Source organism: Salmo trutta, chromosome 3 (genome assembly GCF_901001165.1).
Source record: "Salmo trutta chromosome 3, fSalTru1.1, whole genome shotgun sequence".
NCBI lineage: Eukaryota > Metazoa > Chordata > Actinopteri > Salmoniformes > Salmonidae > Salmo > Salmo trutta.
The window spans coordinates 74432507-74448453 of NC_042959.1; the positions used below are offsets into that span (position 1 = coordinate 74432507).

Genomic DNA, 15947 nt, shown 5'->3' on the forward strand with positions numbered 1-15947 from the left:
AACTATAAACAAATAAACATTCTCTACTTCTGTCTCATGATCTGTTCTCATGACCTCCCTTCCTTCTCTCCCTCTCTCCTCTCTCCAGGTCCAGACTGGGTGGAGGCACTGGTAGAGAGTGGCGGTGTTCTGGGCGGCCGTAAGGGGGTCAACCTGCCGGGGTGTGACCTGGTGGACATGCCCGCTGTGAGTGAGCGTGATGAGGGGGACCTGAGGTTCGGCGTGGCCCAGGGGGTGGACATGGTGTTCGCCAGCTTCATCCGCTGTGGCCAAGATGTCAGGGAGGTCCGACGGGCCCTGGGGCCCTTCGGAAAGGACATCAAGGTGGTCAGCAAGGTGGAGAGTCGCCAGGGAGTACATAAGTGAGTGTGTGTGGAGGAGGAGAGAGAGAGAGAGGAAGAGACACACACACAGAGTCAACAACATGAATAGAATAACTTTCATTGAATGAGTAGCTTTACAGTCTCAGATTTAGACATGAACAGCACGTATCTTCAGCCTCAGTAGATGGATACCCTGCTGTCAATGCCTGCTGTTGGCCTTGGAACCACATGACTCCTTCTGTATCACTAACAATAAGATTCTATAATCTACAGTACGACAAGACAACTGTACTCCTGAATTTTTCCACCCCTTTATTTAACTAGGCAAGTCAGTTAAGAACAAATTCTTATTTACAATGACAGCCTAGGAACACTGCCTTGTTCAGGGGCAGAATGACAGATTTTTACCTTGTCAGCTCAGGGATTCGATCTTGCAACGTTTTGGTTACAAGTCCAACGCTCTAACCACTAGGCTACCTGCTGCCCCAGGTTGAATGCTCTACCAGCTAGAATAGAGGAAGTATTCAGAGTAGGAGATCTAAAAATGTTTGTTGTTGTTGACCAGATACTATGCTATTTCACAGTAAACAAATGAACAACAGGTTTTCAGCATGCTTATAGAGAAGGGCACTCAACATGTACGGCACTCACACAAATGACTAATGATTGGCTGAGAGAAATTGATACTAAAAAGATTGTGGGAGCTGTTTGGTTAGTCTTCAGTGCAGCTTTTAACATTATTGATCATAATGTTCTGCTGAAAAAACATCTGTGTTATGGCTTTACACCCCCTGTTATACTTTGGATTAGAGTTACCTGTCTAACAGAACACAGGGTGTTCTTTAATGGAAACCTCTCCAACATAATCCAGGTAGTCGGGCATACCTAGGGATCTGGCGGTCATGAAATGTTGTCAGCTGGTGATTGTCAAGCAAATAACTGCCAGTCTCACTGTAATTGACCTTTAATTGACATAAACATGTTTAGCATCTATTGTACTGATAATTGACATAAACACGTTTAGCATCTCCTGGCTTCCACATAGCCTACAAGCCACTGAGGAAGACCTTTGGAACATCTACATTTTAAAAAGTTGAATAAATCCATTTAATATAGCCTACACCTTCACAATAAATCCATGATTTATTTCAGACAGGTCTAAAGAATCATGATATGAAGAAAATGTAGTCTATTTAAGAAGAACAGAGTAGCATACTCTGAGTTGTCCTTATGTTAGGTCCTGATCTGGCTATGCCATATGGCTGTGGGCTACACTAGTTCATTTAGTAGACAAGATTTGCTTAGAATTCTGTGGCATTATGAAGAATACAATTGAACATAGCTCAATAAAATAGAACGGATATTTTCTACAAACAATTGTGGCTATTCTGTGTTGAACGGTTAACAAAGAAACTGGTCCTCCTATATGCTTAATTTAGAGTTATTTGTGCAACTTTAGTTGCAATACAACTGTTGGGCTATATGTTTAGATTTGAAATACATTCTGAGGCTGCATGATAGGACTCTGCTTTCTTGACATCGCTATCAACAAAACAAGTCCTACAGCCTCTGGTTTTATAGCACCAGGACTACTGCTCAGTCATACTGTACGGCCAAGTGCCACAAAGAGGGACATAGGCAAATTACAGTTGGCCCAGAACAGAGCAGCACGGCTGGGCCTTAAATGTACACACAGAGCTAACTTCAATAACATGCATGTCAATCTCTCCTGGCTCAAAGTAGAGGAGTGATTGACTGCATCACTGCTTGTCTTTGTGAGAGGTATTGACGTGTTGAAGGCACGGAGCTGTCGGTTCAAATGACATGCACACAGCTCAGACACCCATGCATACCCCAAGGCATGCCATTGCCACCAGGGGTCTCTTCACAGTCCCCAATTTCAGAAAAGACTCTGGGAAATGCATAGTACTACATAGAGCCATGGCTACATGGAACTATTCCACATCAAATAACTCAAGCAAGCAGTAAAATCAAATACCTTATGGAACAACGCGGACTGTGAAGAGACACACACACAGGCACTCACAAACGCATACGCACAGGCATGCTAACACACTCACTCTACACACACACGTACATTGTAATGTTGTAATATTGTTTTATTGTGGTATTATACATTTTGTATTGTAGTTACACTGCAGTATACAGTACCAGTCAAAAGTTTGGACACACCTACTCATTCCAGTGTTTTTCTTTATTTTTACTATTTTCTACATAGTTTTTGATGTCGTCATTATTATTCAACAATGATCATGGCGAACTGGCAACAGACAAACAGAGAACACAGGTATAAGTACACTGGGGATAATGGAGAAGATGGGCGACACCTGGAGTGGGGTGGAGACAAGCACAAAGACAGGTGAAACAGATCAGGGTGTGACAACTATGAAATAACACATATGGAATCATGTAGTAGCCAGAAAAGTGTTAAACAAATCAAAATATATTTTAGATTTTAGATTCTTCAAAGTAGCCATTTTTTACCTTGATGACAGCTTTGCACACTCTTGGCATTCTCTCAACCAGCTTCAGGAGGTAGTCACCTGGAATGCATTTCAATTAATAGGTGTGCCTTGTTAAAAGTACATTTGTGGAATTTCTTTCCTTCTTAATGCGTTTGAGCCAATCAGTTGTGTTGTAACACGGTAGGGGTGGTATACAGAAGATAGCCCTATTTAGTAAAAGACCAAGTCCATATCATGGTAGGTCAGCTCAAATAAGCAAAGAGAAACGACAGTCCATCATTACTTTAAGAGATGGAGGTCATTCAATCCAGAACATTTCAAGAACTTTGAAGGATTCTTCAAGTGCAGTCGCAAAAACCATCAAGCGCTATGATGAAACTGGCTCTCACGAGGACCGCCACAGGAAAGGAAGACCCAGAGTTACCACTGCTGCAGAGGATAAGTTCATTAGAGTTACCAGCCTCAGAAATTGCAGCCCAAATAAATGCTTCACAGAGTTCAAGTAATAGACACATCTCAACATCAACTGTTCAGAGGAGACTGAATGAATCAGGCCTTCATGGTCGAATTACTGCAAAGAAAAGGACTAAAGGACACTACTAAAGGACACCACGAAGAGACTTGCTTGGACCAAGAGACACGAGCAATGGACATTAGACCGGTGGAAATGTTTGTTTCCAACCGCCATGTCTTTGTGAGACACAGAGTAGGTGAACGTATTATCTCCGCATGTGTGGTTTCCACCGTGAAGCATGGAGGAGGAAGTGTGATGGTGTGGGGGTGCTTTGCTAGTGACACTGTCAGTAATTTATTTAGAATTCGAGGCATACTTAACCAGCATGGCTACCACAGCATTCCGCAGCGTTACGCCATCCCATCTGGTTTGCGCTTAGTGGGACAATGACCCAACACACCTCCAGGCTGCGTAAGGGCTATTTGACAATGAAGGAGATTTATGGAGTGCTGCATCAGATGACCTGGCCTCCACAATCACCCAACCTCACCCAATGCATTCCAGGTGACTACCTCCTGAAGCTGGTTGAGAGAATGCCAAGAGTGTGCAAAGCTGTCATCAAGGCAAAAGGTGGCTACTTTGTAGAATCTAAAATCTAAAATATATTTTGATTTGTTTTACACTTTTTGGTTACTACATGATTCCATATGTGTTATTTCATAGTTTTGATGTCTTCACTATTATTCTACAATGTAGAAAATAGTAAAAAATAGCGAAAAACCCTTTAATGAGTAGGTGTGTCCAAACTTTTGACTGGTAGTGTATATACAAAAGTATGTGGACACCCCTTCAAATGAGTGGATTCGGCTATTTCAGTCACACCCGTTGCTGACTGATGTATAAAATTGAGCACACAGCCATGCAATCTCCATAGACAAACATTGGCAGTAGGATTGCCTTACTGAAGAGCTCAGTGAATTTCAACGTGGCACCATCATAGGATACCACCTTTCCAATAAGGCAGTTTGTAAAATTTCTGCCCCACTAGAGCTGCCCCGGTCAACTGTAAGTCAACTGTATTGTGAAGTGGAAGCGTCTAGGAGCAACAACGGTTTAACCGCGAAGTGGTAGGCCACACAAGCTCACAGAACGGGACCGCCGAGTGCTGAAGTGCGTAGCGCGTAAACATCGTCTGTCCTCAGTTACAACACTCACTACCAAGTTCCAAACTGCCTCTGGATGCAACATCAGCACAAGAACTGTTCGTCGGGAGCTTGATGAAATGGGTTTCTATGGCCAAGCAGCAGCACACAAGCCTAAGATCACCATGCGCCATGCCAAGCGTCAGCTGGAGTGGTGTAAAGCTCGCCGCCATTGGACTCTGGAGAAGTGGTAACGCGTTCTCTGGAGTGATGAATTCATTATCTGGCAGTCTGACGGATGAATCTGGGTTTGGCGGCTGCCAGGAGAACGCTACTTGCCAGAATGCATAGTGCCAACTGTAAAGTTTGGTGGAGGAGGAATAATGGTCTGGGGCTGTTTTTCATGGTTCGGGCTAGGCCCCTTAGTTCCAGTGAAGGGAAATCGTAATGCTTCAGCATACTATGACATTCTAGTCGATTCTGTGCTTCCAACTTTGTGGCAACAGTTTGGGGAAGGCCCTTTCCTGTTTCAGCATGACAATGCCCCCGTGCACAAAGCGAGGTCCATACAGAACCCCATTGAACACCTTTTGGATGAATTGGAATGCCGATTGCGAGCCAGACCTAATAACCCAACATCAGTGCCCGACCTCACTAATGCTTTTGTGGCTAAATGGAAACAAGCACCCGCAGCAATGTTACAACATCTAGTGGAAAGCCTTCCCAGAAGAGTGGAGACAGTTGTAGCATCAAAGGCGGGACCAACTCCATATTAATGCCCATGATTTTGGAATGAGATGTTTGTCAAGCAGGTGTCCACATACTTTTGGTAAGGCAGTGTATGTTTTATGTATTATAACATTATATTGTATCTCTGCGATCATAACAGACACATTCCCACTGACAGCGAAGTGATGGATAACCACGTCACTGGTAACCACGTCTGGATGTTATAGATCTATAATCACACTGACAGCTGACAGCAGAGTGATGGATGAGGATGTGTCAGAACTATATAGGATCTGGATATTATATATCTATGATACATCACCCATATGGCTGTCTGTCTATGAATATGTCATCATAAGTCATGTCTACTTCTCTCCTTCCTCCTCCTACCCGCCCCCTCCATCTCCCTCCCTCCCTCTCCTTCCTCCTCCTACCCTCCCCCTCCATCTCTCTCCTCCCTCTCTCTCCTCCCTCCCTCTCTCTCTCTCTCTCTCTCTCTCTCTCTCCTCCCCCTCTCTCTCTCTCTCTCCCACTCCCTCTCCCCCTCTCTCTCTCTCTCTCTCTCTCCCTCTCTCCCTCTCGGTCTCTCCCTCTCTCTCTCTCTCTCCCCCCTCTCTCTCTCGCCCTCTCTGTCTGTCTCTCCCTCTCCCTCTCTCTCTCAGTTTCTTGGAGATCCTGGCGGAGAGTGATGGGGTGATGGTTGCCAGGGGCGACCTGGGCATAGAGATCCCTGCAGAGAAAGTCTTCATCGCTCAGAAGATGATGATCGGACGTTGCAACTCCGCTGGCAAGCCTGTTATCTGTGCTACACAGGTCAGAGGACACACACACACACACACACACACACACACACACACACACACACACACACACACACCTACTCACACACTCCTGGAGCCATGTTGAGTGTGTTGTATGGTACAGCTCTTGACTCTGAGTGACAGCATTATAGCAGGTTTTCTATAAAAGGTCAAAATGCACACATACACATGCAGACACACACACACACACACACACACACACACACACACACACACACACACACACATAAATACTTCAGGGCATGAAGAGCAGGGCGGGGCCAAACAACATACACACGCAGTTGGGATGTGTTACATAGGATATTAGCAACAGGACACAAAATATAATGATGATAACATAGATACTGTCTCTCACAGACACACACACATAGACCCGACACAAACACTCCTCGGTCTCGTGTTCTCTCTGTCTCCTTCATATTGACTCATATGGCTAGACTCTGTGTGGAGTCTCACGGATATCAATAACCATCCGTCCCCATCACTCTACCCATTCTATTCTCAGTGTCTTCTCTCATGTTGCCCAACCACATCCCTTGTGTGCTGATGTGTGTGACGTCGGTGTGTGTGTGTGTGTGTGTGTGTGTGGTAGATGTTGGAGAGCATGGTAGCCCACCCCAGGCCTACGCGTGCGGAGGGCAGTGACGTAGCTAACGCAGTGTTGGATGGAGCCGACTGTGTGATGCTCTCTGGGGAGACGGCTAAAGGACTGTTCCCTGTCGAGTCTGTGACCATGATGCACTCGGTCAGTGTGTGGAGAGTAGAAAGTCCATTCTATTAAATAGTCATTTGGTGGGTGCTTATATTTGTCCTATTTCACACGTGTACAAGTGTGTATTATAGATGTGTAAATTGGAAATGTGTTTTTCAATATATCCCAACTCCCACTGAGACACCCTCAGAGAGTGAGGTCATGGCCAGCCATTATCAACGGCGACCCTGGAGCAATTAGGGTGGTTTACCCCGGGCACGCCGACATATTTTTCACTTTGTCGGCTTGGGTATTCAAACTAGCGACCTTTTGGTTACTGGCCCAACGCTCTAACCGCTAGGCTACCTGCTGCCTGTCAAAAATGGAGAGTTGGGCTGTAGGACACTTTCAAGGAATCAAAATGTCTGACAAATTTAGATTTTGCGGTGACCTATCCCTTTAACCATTTCCCCTTCCTCTCTGTCACACCACACCACACACACCTACAGATCTGCAGGGAGGCGGAGGCGGCCATCTTCCAACAGCAGTTGTTTGAAGAGCTTCGTCGTCTGACCCCTCTGTCCAATGACCCCACTGAGGTCACTGCTATAGGGGCTGTAGAATCCTCCTTCAAATGCTGTGCTGGAGCTGTCATAGTACTCACTACTACTGGCAGGTATGCTGTTATACACACACACATACTGTACATGCAAACACACACATACTCACTGACTCCAACCCTCTCCCTTTCTGCTCGTTCTATCCCTCTCTCTCTCCCAGGTCAGCCCAGCTCCTGTCCCGGTATCGCCCACGCTGTCCCATCGTCGCGGTAACAAGAAGTCCTCAGGTGAGATAGAATACTGGCCCACTACGAGTCCCAACTCCTAAGGATAGGTTTAGGATTGTTGTTTGATATGTGGTTGCAGCCTGTAGAGTGGGGCTGTTACCTGCCTCCCTCAGGGTAAAGGTAAAGGCTGTTACCTGCCTCCCTCAGGGTAAAGGTAAAGGCTGTTACCTGCCTCCCTCAGGGTAAAGGTAAAGGCTGTTACCTGCCTCCCTCAGGGTAAAGGTAAAGGCTGTTACCTGCCTCCCTCAGGGTAAAGGTAAAGGCTGTTACCTGCCTCCCTCAGGGTAAAGGTAAAGACTGTTACCTGCCTCCCTCAGGGTAAAGGTAAAGGCTGTTACCTGCCTCCCTCAGGGTAAAGGTAAAGGCTGTTACCTGCCTCCCTCAGGGTAAAGGTAAAGGATGTTACCTGCCTCCCTCAGGGTAAAGGTAAAGGCTGTTACCTGCCTCCCTCAGGGTAAAGGTAAAGGCTGTTACCTGCCTCCCTCAGGGTAAAGGTAAAGGCTGTTACCTGCCTCCCTCAGGGTAAAGGTAAAGACTGTTACCTGCCTCCCTCAGGGTAAAGGTAAAGGCTGTTACCTGCCTCCCTCAGGGTAAAGGTAAAGGCTGTTACCTGCCTCCCTCAGGGTAAAGGTAAAGGCTGTTACCTGCCTCCCTCAGGGTAAAGGTAAAGGCTGTTACCTGCCTCCCTCAGGGTAAAGGTAAAGCCTGTTACCTGCCTCCCTCAGGGTAAAGGTAAAGGCTGTTACCTGCCTCCCTCAGGGTAAAGGCTGTTAGTTTGGGTGGACTGATGCGGTGTGTGTTCTGTCTCCAGGTGGCCCGTCAGGCCCAGCTGCTGAGGGGTGTGTTCCCAGTGCTGTTCCACCCCCTTCCTGCCCCCGTCTGGGCCGACGATGTAGACAACAGAGTCTACTTCGGCATGAACATAGGTCTGTGTGTGTTGAAGTGGTGTGTGTGTGAGAGAGAGAGAAAAGGAGTGGGAAAGATGGGGAGAAAGTGGGAAAGATGGGGAGAAAGTGGGAAAGATGGGGAGAAAGTGGGAAAGATGGGGAGAAAGTGGGAAAGATGGGGAGAAAGTGGGAAAGATGGGGAGAAAGTGGGAAAGAGAGAACGTAGGTTTAGTGTCATATGGATGTTATTCACGTCTCTTTTCACTATCTCACTGTGTCTGCCTCCCCCTTCTACCCTCCCTCACTGTGTCTGCCTCCCCCTTCCACCCTCCCTCACTGTGTCTGCCTCCCCCTTCCACCCTCCCTCACTGTGTCTGCCTCCCGCTTCCACCCGCCCTCACTGTGTCTGCCTCCCCCTTCCACCCTCCCTCACTGTGTCTGCCTCCCCCTTCCACCATCCCTCACTGTGTCTGCCTCCCCCTTCCACCCTCCCTCACTGTGTCTGCCTCCCTCTTCCACCCTCCCTCACTGTGTCTGCCTCCCCCTTCCACCCTCCCTCACTGTGTCTGCCTCCCCCTTCCACCCTCCCTCACTGTGTCTGCCTCCCTCTTCCACCCTCCCTCACTGTGTCTGCCTCCCCCTTCCACCCTCCCTCACTGTGTCTGCCTCCCCCTTCCACCCTCCCTCACTGTGTCTGCCTCCCCCTTCCACCCTCCCTTACTGTGTCTGCCTCCCCCTTCCACCCTCCCTCACTGTGTCTGCCTCCCCCTTCCACCCTCCCTCACTGTGTCTGCCTCCCCCTTCCACCCTCCCTCACTGTGTCTGCCTCCCCCTTCCACCCTCCCTTACTGTGTCTGCCTCCCCCTTCCACCCTCCCTTACTGTGTGTAGGAAAGGCCAGGGGCTTCTTCAAGACAGGTGACATGGTGATCGTGGTGACCGGCTGGATCCCTGGTTCTGGTCACACTAACATCATGAGGGCAGTCCACGTGCCCTAAACACTCTGCTCCTATTGGATACTACCACTGACTGACAGACAGACCCACCAATCCTAAGTGGCACATAGCCTAACAGACACACTAACTGGAACGCTAACTACATAGATAGCATAGAACTAGAATTAATACATTTCCCTTATGTGGAGATGAAGTACATAAACAAAACAACAGTTTAGAGATTACAATGAAAAGTCAATATTGATTTTAATCTTGTCTTAATGTTTTTGTGTGTTTATTAATTTCTGTCTTGGAAGCACTGCCTCTCTCCAAATAAAGCTTGGAGCATAACCTCATCATAACATGGTGTGACGACTGCCTTTCTCTCTCTGTCATTATGGAGGTCAGGCAGTGAATTATCCGGCAATTAACATGCAGTCTAACGAGCTACTATCTGCTAGTCCTCATTGCTAGGTTAGTTATATCCGGTTATGATGATGACATGAATAACCAATCAATTATGGAGATAAATATCAGACATCACTACATCTCCCTTTTCTGAGAGAAATCCAAACTATACATCCTCTCTACATAATACAAATATTCACCCTGTGGACCGCTTCAATACAAACTATTTGTATTTCAACAACATATATTTTTAGTAACATAGAAACATAGGTTTTCTGTTTCTTTAACATCGACAATACACATAACTGTGTCATCTAGGACATGGGGGTGGACAGCCATTTGTCCACAGCAACATAAGGAGCATTCTGCCCTGAAACAGTTGCTGTTCCTATACCTCTTGCTTTTTTCTCAAGTGTCTCTGAACCTCAGTGGTAGTTTTACCTCCCCACCTCTGGAGGTCATTCTCACCAGTTGTGGTGAGGCTGGCTGAGGTGGTGGACTGAGTGAGGGGATGGGAGTTAGATGGCTCACTGGTAGACTGGGTGACTCTTTTGTTGTTCTCTCTGGAGTAGGTGACTCTTTTGTTGTTCTCTCTGGAGTAGGTGACTCTTTTGTTGTTCTCTCTGGAGTAGGTGACTCTTTGGTTGTTCTCTCTGGAGTAGGTGACTCTTTGGTTGTTCTCTCTGGAGTAGGTGACTCTTTTGTTGTTCTCTCTGGAGTAGGTGACTCTTTTGTTGTTCTCTCTGGAGTAGGTGACTCTTTTGTTGTTCTCTCTGGAGTAGGTGACTCTTTTGTTGTTCTCTCTGGAGTAGGTGACTCTTTTGTTGTTCTCTCTGGAGTAGGTGACTCTTTGGGTGTTCTCTCTGGAGTAGGTGACTCTTTTGTTGTTCTCTCTGGAGTAGGTGACTCTTTTGTTGTTCTCTCTGGAGTAGGTGACTCTTTTGTTGTTCTCTTTGGAGTAGATGACTCTTTTGTTGTTCTCTCTGGAGTAGATGACTCTTTTGTTGTTCTCTCTGGAGTAGGTGACTCTTTTGTTGTTCTCTCTGGAGTAGGTGACTCTGCAAAAGCCTGAAGGTGTTGCCTGTTTCTCTGGGCGATGGTGCCGTGTTCAGTTTCCACAACGTAGGATCTCGGCTCTGGAGATTTGCTGATGACAACTGCTGGTGTTTTCCATCCTTTCTCTCCGTCCAGCTTGACTCTGACACTCTGTCCAGGGTTTAATTCCAGTAGGGGGCGCACTGTATGCCTCCTGTTATAGAAGAACTGGTAAGCTTGTTTGGCTTTCTGGTCCTTCTGTTTAACAGTGTTATGGCTGAAGCGTTTTGGTTGGAGTTTCCCATCCAGCACGGGGACCGTCGTCCGTATCTGACGTTCTGTCATGAGTTGTGCTGGGCTTGCTCCTGTTGCGCTGATGGCTGTGGCTCGGTAGCACATCAGAGCCATGTGTAGGTCTGGTTGTTTAACAATTTGATTAGCTGTCTGTACAGCTCTCTCCGCAGCTCCATTTGTCTGCGAAACATACTTCTTTATGAACTCCTTGAACTCAGTGCAGACAAACTGAGTAGCGTTGTCGCTAACGAGCTCGGTAGGTATCCTCCATCTTACAAACATACCTTTGAGGCGGGTGATGACCTGCTGACAAGTGGTAGTGGGCAGGTGAGCTATTTCTACGTCCCTTGAATAGTAGTCACCACTATGTGATATTTCTATGTCCCTAGAATAGTCGTCCACCACTATGTGGTATTTCTAATGTCCCTAGAATAGTATCCACCACTATGTGGTATTTCTATGTCCCTAGAATAGTAGTCCACCACTATGTGGTATTTCTATGTCCCTAGAATAGTTGTCCACCACTATGTGGTATTTCTATGTCCCTAGAATAGTCGTCCACCACTATGTGGTATTTCTAATGTCCCTAGAATAGTATCCACCACTATGTGGTATTTCTATGTCCCTAGAATAGTCGTCCACCACTATGTGGTATTTCTAATGTCCCTAGAATAGTATCCACCACTATGTGGTATTTCTAATGTCCCTAGAATAGTATCCACCACTATGTGGTATTTCTATGTCCCTAGAATAGTTGTCCACCACTATGTGGTATTTCTACGTCCCTTGAATAGTTGTCCACCACTATGTGGTATTTCTAATGTCCCTAGAATAGTATCCACCACTATGTGGTATTTCTAATGTCCCTAGAATAGTTGTCCACCACTATGTGGTATTTCTAATGTCCCTAGAATAGTCGTCCACCACTATGTGGTATTTCTAATGTCCCTAGAATAGTTGTCCACCACTATGTGGTATTTCTAATGTCCCTAGAATAGTATCCACCACTATGTGGTATTTCTAATGTCCCTAGAATAGTCGTCCACCACTATGTGGTATTTCTATGTCCCTAGAATAGTAGCCCAACACTATGTGGTATTTCTATGTCCCTAGAATAGTAGAACACCACTATGAGGTATTTCTATGTCCCTAGAATAGTAGTCCACCACTATGTGGTATTTCTATGTCCCTAGAATAGTTGTCCACCACTATGTGGTATTTCTACGTCCCTTGAATAGTAGTCCACCACTATGTGGTATTTCTAATGTCCCTAGAATAGTATCCACCACTATGTGGTATTTCTAATGTCCCTAGAATAGTTGTCCACCACTATGAGGTATTTCTATGTCCCTAGAATAGTAGTCCACCACTATGTGGTATTTCTATGTCCCTAGAATAGTAGTCCACCACTATGTGGTATTTCTATGTCCCTAGAATAGTAGTCCACCACTATGTGATATTTCTAAGTCCCTAGAATAGTAGAACACCACTATGTGGTATTTCTATGTCCCTAGAATAGTAGTCCACCACTATGTGGTATTTCTATGTCCCTAGAATAGTAGCCCAACACTATGTGGTATTTCTATGTCCCTAGAATAGTAGAACACCACTATGTGGTATTTCTATGTCCCTAGAATAGTAGCCCAACACTATGTGGTATTTCTATGTCCCTAGAATAGTAGAACACCACTATGTGGTATTTCTATGTCCCTAGAATAGTCGTCCACCACTATGTGGTATTTCTATGTCCCTAGAATAGTAGCCCAACACTATGTGGTATTTCTATGTCCCTAGAATAGTAGAACACCACTATGAGGTATTTCTATGTCCCTAGAATAGTAGTCCACCACTATGTGGTATTTCTATGTCCCTAGAATAGTTGTCCACCACTATGTGGTATTTCTACGTCCCTTGAATAGTAGTCCACCACTATGTGGTATTTCTAATGTCCCTAGAATAGTATCCACCACTATGTGGTATTTCTAATGTCCCTAGAATAGTTGTCCACCACTATGAGGTATTTCTATGTCCCTAGAATAGTAGTCCACCACTATGTGGTATTTCTATGTCCCTAGAATAGTAGTCCACCACTATGTGGTATTTCTATGTCCCTAGAATAGTAGTCCACCACTATGTGGTATTTCTATGTCCCTAGAATAGTAGTCCACCACTATGTGATATTTCTAAGTCCCTAGAATAGTAGAACACCACTATGAGGTATACTGGCCGTAGTGCGTACGGCCCAGTACATCACTGGGGCAAAGCTGCCTGCCATCCAGGACCTCTACACCAGGCGGTGTCAGAGGAAGGCCCTAAAAATTGTCAAAGACCCCAGCCACCCCAGTCAGACTGTTCTCTCTACTACCGCATGGCAAGTGGTACTGGAGCGCCAAGTCTAGGGCAAAAAGGCTTCTCAACAGTTTTTACCCCCAAGCCATAAGACTCCTGAACAGGTAACCAAATGGTTACCCAGACTATTTGCATTGTGTGCCCTCCCCCTGCCACTCTCTGTTTATCTTATATGCATAGTCACTTTAACTATACATTCATGTACATACTACCTCAATTGGCCCGACCAACCAGTGCTCCCGCACATTGGCTAACCGGGCTATCTGCACTGTGTCCCACCACCCACCAACCCCTCTTTTTACGCTACTGCTACTCTCTGTTCATCATATATGCATAGTCACTTTAACCATACCTACATGTACATTCTACCTCAATAAGCCTGACTAACCGGTGTCTGTATATAGCCTTGCTACCCTTATTTTCAAATGTCTTTTTACTGTTGTTTTATTTCTTTACTTACACACACACACACACACACACACACACACACACATACACATGCACACACCTTTTTTCGCACTATTGGTTAGAGCCTGTAAGTAAGCATTTCACTGTAAGGTCTACACCTGTTGTATTCGGCGCACGTGACAAATAAACTTTGATTTGATTCTTGCCCTCTTGCTCACACAGGTCGGCTGGGATCTTTAGCCACGGACCCTTAGGTGAAGGTGTCATGACAAGTGGTTCTCTCTTTTGAGTTGGTTTGTTCTCTGTACAGAACCTGCATGACAGAACCTGCATGACAGAACCTGCATGACAGAACCTGCATGACATCACCTTTCTCGCGCAGTGGACGCTGATGTGCTCTGACTGGAGCAGGATTTGTGTTGCCCTCTCCAGTGTCAAGTCTGGCTCCAGCTGTAGCTTTTGTGAAACATCACTGTCCATAATGCCAATCACAATACTGTCCCTTATTTGTTTGTCCTTTGTAGTTCCAAACTCGCAGTGTTCAGCTAGCTCATACAGATTCCTCACAAAAGATTCCACTGTCTCTCCCCCTTCCTGAATGCGCTGTAGCACAAAATGTTCATTCCGTTTTTCAATCACCACATCATAGTCGAATTAATCATTGTCATCAAAGGAGAATACATTGTAGACAATATCTGCATCTTTCCCCATTGCATAAAGTTGTGAATTCACCTGCACCACACCGGTCTCCTTATCCAGTTACGATGCCACTCAACTGGGGAAAGTCTCCAGATGGGCCATGCTGACGGCTGCAAGAAATCACACGGCTCTGGTGGGTCGAATTTGGACATTTTCCTCACTAATCGTCGGCGTGCGAGTTCTTTAATTGTGACACCATGTCATGATGGAGACCAGGCAGTGAATTATCCGGTTAGTTCTGTTTACTAACTCTTAAATCAGACAATTAACATGCAGTCTAACGAGCTACTATCTGCTAGTCCTCATTGCTAGGTTAGTTATATCCGGTTATGATGATGACATGAATAACCAATCAATTATGGAGATAACTATCAGACATCACTACACTCTCTCTCTCTCTCTTCACCCCTCTCTCTCGCTCTCTTTCTCTCTCTGTCTCTTTATCTCTCGCTCTCTCTTTCTCTCGCTCTCTGTCTCTCTCTGTCTCTCTCTCTGTCTCTCTCTCTCTGTCTCTCTCTCTGTCTCTCTCTCTCGCTCTCTCTTTCTCTCGCTCTCTGTCTCTCTCTGTCTCTCTCTCTGTCTCTCTCTCTCTGTCTCTCTCTCTGTCTCTCTCTCTCTCTCTGTGACGCATTTATGTTCGGTGTGCATGGTCCCCATCCATCAAATCATTTTTTTATATTGTTTGAGAAACAAATAATGAACTGCAATTAAGCCATTTCAGTTGCCAGTTATTGCGGCCGTGTCGCTGTGGCTGGTGGAGATATTCGGTTTGACCGATGCCATTAGATGCTGAGTTTTCTGAGGTGCTTCAGCTGTGTCCTATATTGTACGGACTGAGATGACCCAGATCCGTGTGCACGGCGACTGCCCATAAACCAATTAACTGTCTCTCTTCTGTTTCTTATCTTCTCTCCCATGTCCCTTTTCTTCCTCTCGCTCCTTAAAGGAAAATCCACACAGAAATGGTCGTTAAGCATCATACGATGCATTTTGCATCATTTTTTATTTCTTTTTTTATTTCACCTTTATTTAACCAGGTAGGCAAGTTGAGAACAAGTTCTCATTTACAATTGCGACCTGGCCAAGATAAAGCAAAGCAGTTCGACAACATACAAAAACACAGAGTTACACATGGAGTAAAACAACATACAATCAATAATACAGTAGAAAAATAAGTCTATGTACAGTGTGAGCAAATGAGGTGAGATAAGGGAGGTAAAGGCAAAAAAAGGCCATGGTGGCAAAGTAAATACAATATAGCAAGTAAAACACTGGAATGGTAGATGTGTAGTGGAAGAAAGTGCAAAGTAGAAATAGAAATAATGGGGTGCAAAGAGGATGTGGCATGTGACAATTTGATTTCCGAAAGTCCTATATCTTGAAAATGTGATTTCTGACATGCAAAACACTTTGGGAATTTATCAACAGTGAACTAATGAA

At 45.6% G+C, this 15947-nt stretch overlaps 1 protein-coding gene across 3 annotated transcripts in view; it reads left to right on the forward strand.

Moving 5' to 3' along the window:
* The window catches only part of LOC115189394 (pyruvate kinase PKM), a 34832-nt gene extending 25156 nt beyond the window's left edge, over window positions 1-9676 (forward strand). For all 3 annotated transcript variants that reach the window (XM_029747997.1, XM_029747976.1, XM_029747986.1), the window contains 7 exons: window positions 89-362; window positions 5797-5947; window positions 6548-6700; window positions 7156-7322; window positions 7427-7493; window positions 8305-8419; window positions 9271-9676. In XM_029747997.1, coding sequence (XP_029603857.1) covers window positions 89-362; window positions 5797-5947; window positions 6548-6700; window positions 7156-7322; window positions 7427-7493; window positions 8305-8419; window positions 9271-9377 — 1034 coding nt within the window. In that variant the 3' untranslated portion in view covers window positions 9378-9676. The remainder of the gene's footprint in view (window positions 1-88; window positions 363-5796; window positions 5948-6547; window positions 6701-7155; window positions 7323-7426; window positions 7494-8304; window positions 8420-9270) is intronic.
* The last annotated feature ends 6271 nt before the right edge of the window (window positions 9677-15947 follow it).